General features: G+C 40.6%; 1 protein-coding gene and 2 long non-coding RNA genes across 3 annotated transcripts; 2 read left to right on the forward strand and 1 right to left on the reverse strand.

The window, feature by feature from the left end:
* The first annotated feature begins 253 nt into the window (after nt 1–253).
* Nucleotides 254–10141, forward strand: LOC5512208 (deleted in azoospermia-like). Its single transcript, XM_032381674.2, has 10 exons — nt 254–979; nt 1548–1595; nt 1735–1829; nt 2066–2120; nt 2196–2252; nt 2526–2571; nt 2646–2722; nt 7893–7958; nt 8562–8630; nt 9873–10141. Exons 1-9 carry the CDS (start codon nt 947–949, stop codon nt 8625–8627), a joined length of 543 nt encoding a protein of 180 aa, XP_032237565.1. The 5' UTR covers nt 254–946; the 3' UTR covers nt 8628–8630; nt 9873–10141.
* Nucleotides 10142–10154: 13 nt separating this feature from the next.
* Nucleotides 10155–12700, reverse strand: LOC116618200. Its single transcript, XR_004296080.2, has 2 exons — nt 11941–12700; nt 10155–11507 (listed from the first exon to the last, which is right to left on the reverse strand). It is a non-coding gene; the product is annotated as an uncharacterized LOC116618200 (long non-coding RNA).
* Nucleotides 12701–13346: 646 nt separating this feature from the next.
* Nucleotides 13347–14054, forward strand: LOC116618201. The gene is made up of 2 exons (XR_004296081.2): nt 13347–13432; nt 13526–14054. It is a non-coding gene; the product is annotated as an uncharacterized LOC116618201 (long non-coding RNA).
* Nucleotides 14055–14190: the final 136 nt, after the last annotated feature.

Genomic DNA, 14190 nt, shown 5'->3' on the forward strand with positions numbered 1-14190 from the left:
TATGAGGTCTAGCATTGACACCTGCATGCGTTTTTAGGAATCCCAGTTCTTCATCCTCCACTTTACCTGTCTGGCATACTAACCATATTTTTCGTTTGATTTTTTGTATGGCTTCTTATACCTTCCAGTTTCTATTGCTGGCTGAACAACATTGTCCTTTCCTATCCCCCTTCGTGGAAGAATGCAATCCAAGCCATGTATTTTATATTCTTCCGTTCTCCACCCCTTTTTTAAATCCTGAATGGAAGGCCCTCGTTGAGTTGTTGAGTTCTCGAGATTGTGTTCTGACGCAGGGGAAAGGGTCCGCGACGAAACAATTAAACAACGGGGCGCTTTCTCTCCGATTTTTTCTCTCGCCTTTCCCCTCCTTTTAATCGTCTCTACGCAGCTAGGAATATTTTTACCACCTCAAAACCATCCTCGAAAACCCAGGGATATTCCCACCACCACACCCCTGGGAAAAATGGACACACTTTATGGCGCCGTCTGGTGCCATAGAAACGATCCGCAACAAATTCAGACAGACAGAGAAGCATTTGGCCGTAAATTTGCCAAATCAGGTTTTTTTGGTTCGACTTATTTCTCACTCTGGGTGGCAATGTGATGCTTTGTTCAAATTGAGATGTAAGCGGGTATTATCAGATAATCTGTTAGTTATCAACACTTTAGGATTTTAAATAAAAGCACTCTTTGGCCCTTTGACATCCGATGCTTCCTAAAGACGCGACATTCACAACAGAAAATGACATGACATATACAGATAATAGAAACTTATGTTGGAGAAGGGCCTTGAAAGTGTTGATTGGCACTTTGGGCTGCAAAAGCCAATGAAAATACAGACAGCGTTTCGGCCAGCCCCGTGAACGAGTAAATTGGCAACACCTAAGAAGCACGAGAAGGCAGCCGTAGTTTTTGTAGTGCAAGAAATATAGACGTAGAGAACGACATGCATCCAACAAACACGTATCCTTTGCCCGAGGTAAGCGTTTGCATGTCATACTTTGCCCTGGTTATTTAAAAAACTCTGTTTGGGAATGGAAAGTTTTTTATCTTTTCGATGATCTAGTGGATCCAAAATTAGCACATGTAGGTGGAACGCGTTGTGCTTCAACTCTTAGGTACCAGGTAAAGATCGAATCTCTCAGCGTTTGAAACGCGCTATTAATCCAACTGCGTTTCAGTAAACCTTCGCAGTGTTTGGTTATGTTTGTGTTTGGCTCGCCTATTCCAGTGTGTATTTCATTTGTGTGTTCTTTTGGAAGCATGCACATTTCGCCTAGAACAGTGACCCCAACGATTTTATCCCACTCATTATTCATCTACATTCTATGCTATATAAAGGATTTTCATATTTCATTTGCTTGGATCAAACTGATTCATAATCCATCGTTTTACGCTACGTCGCGTGCTATAATTCAGTGATCAACAATATGGTCTTTGCACGGGGTGTGTTCGAAGCGCGCGAAACACCTCTAATCTACGAGTAGCTTGATGTATTTCACGCTGTCATAAATAGCTATAAATGTCTTTTTTTTTTACTTTTTCAGCCCGTCATCTACCCTACAAGAGTTTTTGTAGGAGGTCTTGCAAGAGGGGTATATATGAATTTTTTTGGATTGTTTAAACTTTATTGCATCCTTTCTTTTATTATTCCATGCATAACAATGCAACAGTACGGAGGACGTGCACAATTCCTGTTTGCTTTACAAGCTTTGCTTTTTCCTTTTCTTCTAGACCACAGAACTTGAACTCGAAACCTTTTTCTCTAACTTTGGCCCCGTGGCCGACGTCCGAATTGTTTGTGATCGGCGGACTGGGCTAAATAAAGGGTAAGTAAACATTATTCTTTTTTAGACAAAGTATTTGTTTGGTAGTGTTTAGTACTTGTTTGTTATTTTGGGTAGTATAGACGCCCGTGGATTAAATTCTTCGCCACGTGCTTTAACTTAGCTACATTTCGTCTACAGCTTTAGAAATATTCTTATCAGCTATCCATCTTATAATACTTCTTTGAAACGATCATCAAGGCTGATTGCTTGAATCAAATATTTGATTCATTTTTTAGTTTCGGGTTCATAACATTCAGTCTGGAAGAACCAGCAAAAAAGTTAATCGAACAAGTAAGATTGTATTCAATTCAAGAATTCCTGCAATTCGCGCCCTCTCACCATTTTCTGTGTTATTTTATTTTGCAGAATAACATAGATTTCAAGGGACGTAGTCTCCGCCTCAGACAGGCAATAAGAAAAAAGGTTTAGCTACATTATCAATTAAATTCTTAACAATAATATTTGTTTTTGGTAGGGGCAGACATGAAAACAATCGACAAGAGATTTTCGCGCGTTAAAAACCACATGACGTATTACAGAATTTGTCAATAACCTTTCGCGCCAGTTTTAGCCGAGCTATTTATCGCCCTTTTCATACACTTTTTGCAAATAACCCCTCTTCTTTTTCACTGATAATGATTAATTTAACTTTAAGAATTACTCAAGATGCTAATGAACGTTTGATCGTATTATTAGGGAAGTTCACAGTATCTTACAAATGAAGAATATAGCCAGAAAAAAGGTAGACTCATTTTTCCTCATCACAAGGAGTTACAGTTTGTTTGAAAAAGTATTTGTCTCCACTTTTTTCTACAGGGAGTGGTCAATGGGTGCTGGTACCTGTTCAAGAAGAGCCAGTTGTACATTACTCAACACCACCTGCTACTCAACAGGTCTGCCCCACCACAGCCTCATTGATATGTCCACACAGCCTTATTAACATGTCCACCACAGCCTCATTAATATGTACACCACAGCCTCATTAATATGTACACCATAGCCCCATTAATATGTCCACACAGCCTTATTAACATGTCCACCACAGCCTCATTAATATGTACACCACAGCCTCATTAATATGTACACCACAGCCCCATTAATATGTACACCACAGCCTCATTAATATGTACACCACTGCCTCATTAATATGTACACCACAGCCTCATTAATATGTACACCACAGCCCCATTAATATGTGCACCACAGCCTCAGTACTATGTACACCACAGCCTTATTAATATGTACACCACAGCCTCATTAATATGTACACCACAGCCTCATTAATATGTACACCACAGCCTCATTAATATGTACACCACAGCCTCATTAATATGTACACCACAGCCTCATTAATATGTACACCACAGCCTCATTAATATGTACACCACAGCCTCATTAATATGTACACCACAGCCTCATTTATATGTACACCACAGCCCCATTAATATGTACACCACAGCCTCATTACTATGTACACCACAGCCTAATTAATATGTACACCACAGCCTCATTAATATGTACACCACAGCCCCATTAATATGTACACCACTGCTTCATTAATATGTACACCACAGCCTCATTAATATGTACATCACAGCCTCATTAATATGTACACCACAGCCTCATCAATATGTACACCACAGCTTCCTTATTATGTACACCACAGCTTCCTTATTATGTACACCACAGCCTTATTAATATGTACACCACAGCCTCATTAATATGTGCACCACAGCCTCAGTACTATGTACACCACAGCCTCATTAATATGTACACCACAGCCTCATTAATATGTGCACCACAGCCTCAGTACTATGTACACCACAGCCTGATTAATATGTACACCACAGCCTCATTACAATGTACACCACATCCTCATTAATATGTACACCACAGCCTCATTAATATGTACACCACAGCCTCATTTATATGTACACCACAGCCCCATTAATATGTACACCACAGCCTCATTACTATGTACACCACAGCCTAATTAATATGTACACCACAGCCTCATTAATACGTACACCACAGCCCCATTAATATGTACACCACTGCTTCATTAATATGTACACCACAGCCTCATTAATATGTACATCACAGCCTCATTAATATGTACACCACAGCCTCATCAATATGTACACCACAGCTTCCTTATTATGTACACCACAGCTTCCTTATTATGTACACCACAGCCTTATTAATATGTACACCACAGCCTCATTAATATGTGCACCACAGCCTCAGTACTATGTACACCACAGCCTCATTACTATGTACACCACAGTCTCATTAATATGTACACCACAGCCTCATTAATATGTACACCACAGCCTCATCAATATGTACACCACAGCCTCATTAATATGTACACCACAGCCTCATCAATATGTACACCACAGCCTCATTACTATGTACACCACAGCCTCATTAATATGTACACCACAGCCTCATTAATATGCACACCACAGCCTCATCAATATGTACACAACAGCCTCATTACTATGTACACTACATCCTCATTAATATGTACACCACTGCCTCATTAATATGTACACCACAGCCTCATTAATATGTACACCACAGCCTCATTAATATGTACACCACAGCCTCATTAATATGTACACCACTGCCTCATCAATATGTAGACCACTGCCTCATTAATATGTACACCACAGCCTTATTAATATGTACACCACAGCCTCATTAATATGTACACCACAGCCTCAGTACTATGTACACCACAGCCTCATTAATATGTACACCACAGCCTCATTAATATGTACACCACAGCCTCATTAATATGTACACCACAGCCTCAGTACTATGTACACCACTGCCTCATTAATATGTACACCACAGCCTCATTAATATGTACACCACAGCCTCATTAATATGTACACCACAGCCTCATTAATATGTACACCACAGCCTTATTAATATGTACACCATAGCCCCATTAATATGTCCACACAGCCTTATTAACATGTATACCACAGCCTTATTAATATGTACACCACAGCCTCATTAATATTGAACACCACAGCCCCATTATTATGTACACCACAGCCTCATTAATATGTACACCACAGCCTCATTAATATGTGCACCACAGCCTCAGTACTATGTACACCACAGCCTCATTAATATGTACACCACAGCCTCATTACAATGTACACCACATCCTCATTAATATTGAACACCACAGCCTCAGTACTATGTACACCACAGCCTCATTAATATGTACACCACAGCCTCATTAATATGTGCACCACAGCCTCAGTACTATGTACACCACAGCCTCATTAATATGTACACCACAGCTTCATCAATATGTACAGCACAGCCTCATTAATATGTACACCACAGCCCCATTAATATGTGCACCATAGCCTCATTAATATGTACACCACAGCCTCATTAATATGTACACCACAGCCTCATTAATATGTACACCACAGCCTCATTAATATGTGCACCACAGCCTTATTAACATGTCCACCACAGCCTTATTAACATGTACACCACAGCCTTATTAATATGTACACCACAGCCTCATCAATATGTACACCACAGCCCCATTAATATGTACACCACAGCCCCATTAATATGTGCACCACAGCCTCAGTACTATGTACACCACAGCCTTATTAATATGTACACCACAGCCTCATTAATATGTACACCACAGCCTCATTAATATGTACACCACAGCCTCATTAATATGTACACCACAGCCTCATTAATATGTACACCACAGCCTCATTAATATGTACACCACAGCCTTATTAATATGTACACCACAGCCTCATTAATATGTACACCACAGCCTCATTAATATGTACACCACAGCCCCATTAATATGTGCACCACAGCCTCAGTACTATGTACACCACAGCCTTATTAACATGTCCACCACAGCCTTATTAACATGTACACCACAGCCTCATTAATATGTACACCACAGCCTCATCAGTATGTACACCACAGCCCCATTAATATGTACACCACAGCCCCATTAATATGTGCACCACAGCCTCAGTACTATGTACACCACAGCCTTATTAATATGTACACCACAGCCTCATTAATATGTACACCACAGCCTCATTAATATGTACACCACAGCCTCATTAATATGTACACCACAGCCTCATTAATATGTACACCACAGCCTTATTAATATGTACACCACAGCCTCATTAATATGTACACCACAGCCTCATTAATATGTACACCACAGCCTCATTAATATGTACACCACAGCCCCATTAATATGTGCACCACAGCCTCAGTACTATGTACACCACAGCCTTATTAACATGTCCACCACAGCCTTATTAACATGTACACCACAGCCTTATTAATATGTACACCACAGCCTCATCAATATGTACACCACAGCCCCATTAATATGTACACCACAGCCCCATTAATATGTGCACCACAGCCTCAGTACTATGTACACTACAGCCTTATTAATATGTACACCACAGCCTCATTAATATGTACACCACAGCCTCATTAATATGTACACCACAGCCTCATTAATATGTACACCACAGCCTTATTAATATGTACACCACAGCCTCATTAATATGTACACCACAGCCTCATTAATATGTACACCACAGCCTCATTAATATGTACACCACAGCTTCATTAATATGTACACCACAGCCTCATTAATATGTACACCACAGCCTCATTAATATGTACACCACAGCCTCATTTATATGTACACCACAGCCCCATTAATATGTACACCACAGCCTCATTACTATGTACACCACAGCCTAATTAATATGTACACCACAGCCTCATTAATATGTACACCACAGCCCCATTAATATGTACACCACTGCTTCATTAATATGTACACCACAGCCTCATTAATATGTACATCACAGCCTCATTAATATGTACACCACAGCCTCATCAATATGTACACCACAGCTTCCTTATTATGTACACCACAGCTTCCTTATTATGTACACCACAGCCTTATTAATATGTACACCACAGCCTCATCAATATGTACACCACAGCCTCATTACTATGTACACCACAGCCTCATTAATATGTACACCACAGCCTCCTTATTATGTACACCGCAGCCTCATTAATATGTACACCACAGCCTCATTACTATGTACACCACAGCCTCATTAATATGTACACCACAGCCTCATTAATATGTACACCACAGCCTCATTAATATGTACACCACAGCCTCATCAATATGTACACCACAGCCTCATTACTATGTACACCACAGCCTCATTAATATGTACACCACAGCCTCATTAATATGTACACCACAGCCTCATTAATATGTACACCACAGCCCATTAATATGTACACCACAGCCTTATTAATATGTACACCACAGCCTCATTAATATGCACACCACAGCCTCATCAATATGTACACCACAGCCTCATTACTATGTACACCACAGCCTCATTAATATGTACACCACAGCCTCATTAATATGTACACCACAGCCTCATTAATATGTACACCACAGCCCCATTAATATGTACACTGCAGCCTCATTAATAAGAAGATAGATCATAACTCTTGAGAAGTCAAGATTCTGAACTAGAATACTAGACATTGATATTTTATTTTTAGTCATTCTAAAGCCTGGGCATAGCATATTAGGAGCTTGTGGGGTGGAAAGGAAGTATTGGAGTTGGGGGGGGGGTGTTTTTAAGGTTCTCCATTTAAAGTCCAAATATATACAGTATTAGTTTATTAATAGAAGCCACATTCCCACTCATCACCTTGGCTCATTAATAACTTGTGATACTCATCTTAAAAAACAAAAATGAAATAGGCGGTGTGGGTATGTATGTGTGCTAGTGCATCCACACACCCAGCTTCTGGTCCTGAAGAGTTGAAAAGCCAGGCACATGAAATGCTGCTAAAAGACAGCATCATGGAACACACAGTAGAGTAAGAAGTAGTACACTGTTATCCATTATTCCCTCTCATGCTCAACAAATATTTATTTCACCACATTACATTATTAATGATTGACTCACTGTCCCTGTCTAGATGTTGTATACAGTTGCCCCACAGGAGCCTATAAGCTACCCAGGACCTGTCTGCTACTATCAAATGGTATGACTAGACATACATGGGGGGGGGGGGGCAGGTACACAGTTGTCCCCCCTTCGCTGTTGCTCTAAAGAGTTTAGATTCCCCTTGATCATTCCTAGATAATGACTAATGATAACTTATTCTAAAAATTATTTACTTTTTTAGGGGTAGCGATGGGTACCTCGAAATTTGGAAAGTCTCGCGAAAATTGCCAGTCTCGGAATCTCAGCGTTTTTTTACACAAATCTTGAAGTCTTGTTTTTTTCCAAAGTTTTAGGGGTCTCGGAATCTCGCTTTTTTTTACGGCGGTCTCGGAGTTTCGTATTTTTAAATGCGATCTTAAGGTCCCGAACTTTTCTTATAAAACGCAATCTGTTTAATGTTGTTACCATACTATAGGTTTCCCCTTCTTTTTCGTAGGGGAGCAAGAATGTATTGTTATTACTCTACTTATTCTTTTTTTCAACTGATGTTTATGACATACCTCGAGCAAGTTATCCAAAAACAAGCTCGGAAAAAAGCTCGGGGACGGTTATTAAGAAAGCTCGTGCTCAGATTTTGAAACACGGGTCTCTGCACCTCGGCAAGTCTTGTATTTACCCATCGTTACCCCTTTCTTTATAGGTGCCTGCCCCGACTACGTTTGTTCCAGCGGCTAGCATTTCTGGTACTACATACTACTACATGTGAATTGTAAGTTGAAAAAGGCTGTTATAATATTATATTATTCCAGTCTTTTCTTTCCTTTTTTTCCATTTACATCTACTTGTTATAAACATATTTGAATTGTCTGCAAAATATCATGATATTGTTATTTTGTAGGTTATTTTTCGGTGGGAATGTCGCCATTTTTGATTGCGCATGGAATGTGCGCTCAACAACAACAATAACAACAAAGACAAAAACCAAAAAGAATAATATTAGGACTATTTTGTTTAAAATAAAAAAGATGACAGGAAAACTTGTTAACACAAAACAACAATCTTTAATAACTTAAACCTATTCTCTAGCATAGCTCATGTTTATTGTTTCACGTGTATTTTGATTGACATCTACATCCAGACTGACCCAAGCTGGGCCTTTCATCACAGCCTTTTTTCCAAATGTTGACCGAAATACTATAACTACAGATTTATTTTACTTGCGATACGCATGTCTTTTGCTATAAAGTGGATATTTTCTTTTTGATAGTAGAAAATATGAAGAATCAACTTAATCGACAATAAACGTCACGTAGAGACACTGCAAAGGCATAAAAAAATCCCTTTTTGTTCTTTCGGGAGGTGGTTAGATTTTAACCAGAGAACTCCCTCCCTCCCCCCTCCCCCGGAAAAATTAGGTCCACTTTTTTCGGATTTCGCAGCCCCCCCCCCCCCCCCCCCAAGAAATATCCTGGGTACGGGCCTGTTTTAAAGCCTCCAGACTTCTCTCGTCCAGTGACGCTCAGCCAAAATCCCGCGACGAGCTGGCTAAGCGGACAGTGCTGAAAAACGTATGCGCATGCGCGTGCTCTGGCGAAAACAAGCACAATCGTAGTGTTGAATCGTTCGAGAAAAGGTACTGACTTCAGTCGCTGATTTGACTAACTGTACAGCATTAAAACCATACTGTACAAAAGATGACAGATTTGTGTGATAATGAGGGAGTCATAAAGAAAATTATAGCCTTAGGTTTGGTGTAGTTTTCTTAGCATTCGCCAAAATGTGACAGTTCGCCGGTAAAAAGCCGCCATTTCAAAACAAAAAGGCTGGTTTAACCGCGCGGTACTGGAACTAGTCTTGCGTTTTTCAGCACTGGCGGCTGAGCGTCACTGGACGAGAGAGGTCTGGAGGCTCTGGTACCCAGGGTAATATAAGTAATCCCTTCACCAAAATGCTCAGCACAACTATTGAAGGTGCTAAATGACTGAATGCCGAATTTTTTTTTTTTCAACAGGACAGGGCTTGGGTGGATACGATTTTAAAGGAAGCACTGTGACAACAACTGACTGATTATTCTTAGGAAAAACATTGAAATTATTGACTTTAAAAAATCCCAATATAATTAGATCGTTCACTTGCCCTGAAATGGTATGAAATAGTGAATAAGGTATGAAACTCTAACAACAGTATTTTATATTTTCAAATTTAAAACGCTTGAAAAGAATAGATAAGCTCTTATATGTAGAGAAATGGAAGTCTAATAAATAAAACATTTGAAATATTTGTGGAGACATGGTGGTTTATAATAACGCAGATTTAATTGTCCCATTGTATAACAGTCTCGAATAACAAATTGTGAAAGCATTAGAAAATTTACAAAACCTTGGCTCGCATCGTAGCCCGTCTTTTTGCAAACACCTTGTAAAAGTCTCGAGACTTTAACGAAACACAGCGTTTAGACATCCGTCTCCTCTACCCTTCACCGGGGATAAAATCGTAGATAGCTGAATGGGCACCGTGTGGGTTGATCTAATAGAGGGCTGCTTATATTTAGGACAAAAGCTTTACTGAATCGTTGTTTCCACGGTAAAGAACCATAACTTGTTGCGTGACAGGTCAGAACGACTGCATAGGAGACCACAGGATTGTAGAATAGGATGAGTGCTTACAAAATGTACGTAAGTGTTAGGCTACTATACAAAGTTTAAAGAAAGATTTCTATTAAGCATGCGATGAGAAGACCAGTTTTGACTGAAACGAGCTTCGTGACGAGGGGGATTCCGCTGTGTTCTAATATGCACTGGAGTATTTCTCTCCCATGCTGTTTGCCGGTGAAGTTCATGACAGTAAGATACTCGCATTCTTTTTGGCTTCACAAAACTGTCAATGTGGCAACGCCCGGGGGGGGACTCTCCAGCAAAGTAGACGGGTGGGGGGTCGTCCTATCTTTTAGGTTATAAAATTTAAACCAACTGCCTTAGGGGGTGTTAAATTCTGCCATCTCTTAGGGAAGTAAAATTCGACCAACTGCTATTCCTAAGGGGGTACGTGTTTAACGTTTTTTTTCTATTCTGCTATTTCTAAGGGGTAAGAATTTCTGTTGACCACATTCAAAGTGCCCAGGGTCTAGGGTTAAAATCACCCCGTCCGTTTTTATCGGAGTCCCCTCCGGTTTGCAGTGGTAGCGCGCCACACACATATCCTTTATCTAAATGTGTAGGTGGGTTACACAACTGTACAAGGATGCGTAAACGGGTAACTTTAGGTGTTATCCGTGGTCTTCTAATGGTGATATGCACCGTATACTAGTTATGTGTTATCCGTGGTCTTCTAATGGTGATTAAACACCGTATACTAGTTATTCATCGTAGCATACAAGGTGCCGTACGTTTTCACCAAATCTCCTGAAAACTCATCTCTAGAGGCGGAGTTCATCTCGCACACATCACGTTTCAAGTCGATATTGACGCTCTTGCAATGACTTGAGCCTGTGCACGCTTGTATGCAGCCAACTAGACCAATCCCGTGCCGAGTTTCGTTCACGTGATTCATCAGGTAGAACCCGTACTCAGTGCCTATTGTTTGACGGCATCGAGCATTTGCGCATGCGTTAAACATGCAGATGAGGAAGATGGCGGAAAACAAGCAGCTGAAAAGATCATCAATTATTAACATGCTGTAAACCTATTCTCGCTCGTTGAAAACAACTACTTTTATTAAAGCAATTCTTTTTAGTTTTTTTAGGGAAAGTCATGTAAAATCGACATCGACTTGGCTCAAGCCTGTATTTTTTTATTAATCTGTCCTTAGTCATAGTATATATAAGCAATTCGGCAATTCGGGTCGCTCTTTATTAAATCACCTGCCGACCCCTTCATTCATTCAAATGCTTCTACCAGGTAACTTGACATGTGCGGGATTGAAATTCAAAACCTTTTTCACGGATGCTTTTTCTCTCTTCTTCAGTTTACGTCACTTCTCAAGCTTTTCAAACTGTCTTGATTGTTAAACTTCGCTCATTCTCTTGTCAGTTACGATTTTATGCTTATTTTGGTAGGTTACAGTTTTTACTGCTTACTTACGCCGTAAGGTAACGATGCATTATCTTCCTTCCCTGACCAATGTTAGATTATTTCTTCTGTTCAGCGACGCACTGAACTCAACCAAAGTTATTGCGCGTCGCACAGTTTGTTATATCTGTTATATCATTAAATATTAATAACCAAGTTCGGAAATATTTACTGCTGTCAGGGGCCAATAATATACATTCAATAGTCAGGGGGCGGATCTAGCTTTTTGCGAGGGGGTTTCACTAATCAATAATGTCTCAATAATGTTTTGTCATCTTTTAAGATAATTTTAACGCTTTCGCATATGGGTTTTTCCCTCGTTTGATAGTAAATCTACTAGAAACATGTTGGTGCTTTTCTAAATAGATTATTTCCGCTATCGCTGGCGCGCTTTGCCTGGCTGTTGCTTAAATTTGTACCATGGCACCTTTGGGAGACAGTAACAGGGTAGTGTTAGGGGTAGGGGTGGCAGTAACAGGGTAGTGGGTGGGGTAGGGGTGGCAGTAACAGGGTAGTGGGTGGAGTAGGGGAGACAGTAACAGGGTAGTGTTAGAGGTAGGGGTGGCAGTAACAGGGTAATGGGTGGGGTAGGGGTGACAGTAACAGGGTAGTGGGTGGGGTAGGGGCGGCAGTAACAAGGAAGTGGGTGGGGTAGGGGTGGCAATAACAGGGTAGTGGGTGGGGTAGGGGTGGCAGTAACAGGGTAGTGAGTGGGGTAGGGGTGACAGTAACAGTATAGTGGGTGGGGTAGGGGTGGCAGTAACAGGGTAATGGGTGGGGTAGGGGTGGCAGTAACAGGGTAGTGGGTGGGGTAGGGGTGGCAGTAACAGGGTAGTGAGTGGGGTAGGGGTGGCAGTAACAGGGAAGTGGGTGGGGACTCTTATAAAAGTAGACAGGGAGATTTCCCATCTTTATATAAGGTATAAAATCATACTAAAACTCCTACTACCTTAGGAGGTGTTCAACATAGCAACTGGACATGAATGCAGTCAGAAAAGATGGTGCAGAAATGCTCGATGGTGCAGAAATATTCCTTTTTGAAAATAAAATAGTGCTTTTAAATAACCCAGTGTTTTTTTTTTTGCGTGATACTGCCTATCAATCACCCGTCATTTTTACAAGATGGTATGGGATGGGACGATGACTACAGCAATAACGGATAAACCGCAAAACACCCGCAAAATAACCTTCTTGGGATGTTTCCATGCTCAGCTGTTCCCTTGAAAGTAGACGTTTTCTTCCAATAGGTGACAGTGAAACATTACCGCCGTGGCCCGTAAAGCCCAATTGATCCAAAATCTTTTCAAAAACTGTTTTAAAAAATGCAATCATACCGGTCCATTTAATAATTTGGGCTCCCTCTGCGCGGAATATAAACAATATAATTATGCGGCCGTATTAATATTTGATAGTGAATAAATTATAGGCTGGCATATCGTCCGATCAGTGATCAGTCGCTTTGTGGCGCAAACAAGATCTATAAACTCCAGACATTTGCAGTTAGGTGAGCAGTCTCTCCCTAAACTTATTTCCCAATTGACCAAAAAGACATTATAAACAATTTGTTCCACTCACTTAATTTCAATTGCTGTTGTAGGCGAAGAAGCACGCTCCGATCGCTCTGTAAACTTTAGTCTACGATGAACGTACTTTGGGCAATCATCTGGTTTCTTGTGTTATGGTTTATCGGATGGCCGATAGGTTTTTTCTGCGCAGGATGGTACGTCTGTTTGTCTCCGTTTGAAGCTTGCATTGATGCCATCAAACAAGTCACGGAGCTGCTTATGAGAGGAGTAAAACTGCCGCTCGAAGTTGCGGTGCACATGGTGGAAGGCAAGTCAGGATGGTAGCTAAGCCACAGGACATTTATGGACTACTTTTTTATGAAATAAAATCATGTCTTTGCATCTCAACTGCTCAAGTGTGTGTTTTGAAGAACAGAAGAATATATGTGTGATCTTCCCCGGCGGGAGAAATTTATAATTGCAAGTACAGAGTGAAGTTAGAGTTGAAAAGGCAAGGACCACACTGTGTTGCGTTGTTGTGCCGTTGAACCAAAATCTACTTAAACCTTTGTAACCTTAAACCTTTGTAACACGACAGAAATAAAATTCATCGTTTTGTAAGGCTGCTGGACTTTCATTTATTTTAATAGCGATGCCTAATTCCGGGTGTTTATATAATGGCCCTAGCCTGTGTCCGGATGCGGCTAAATGGCCCGTCTTATCAACTTATTATACTGATCATAGTTGCACCCAGCCC

This window comes from Nematostella vectensis, chromosome 10 (assembly GCF_932526225.1).
Source record: "Nematostella vectensis chromosome 10, jaNemVect1.1, whole genome shotgun sequence".
Lineage (NCBI taxonomy): Eukaryota > Metazoa > Cnidaria > Anthozoa > Actiniaria > Edwardsiidae > Nematostella > Nematostella vectensis.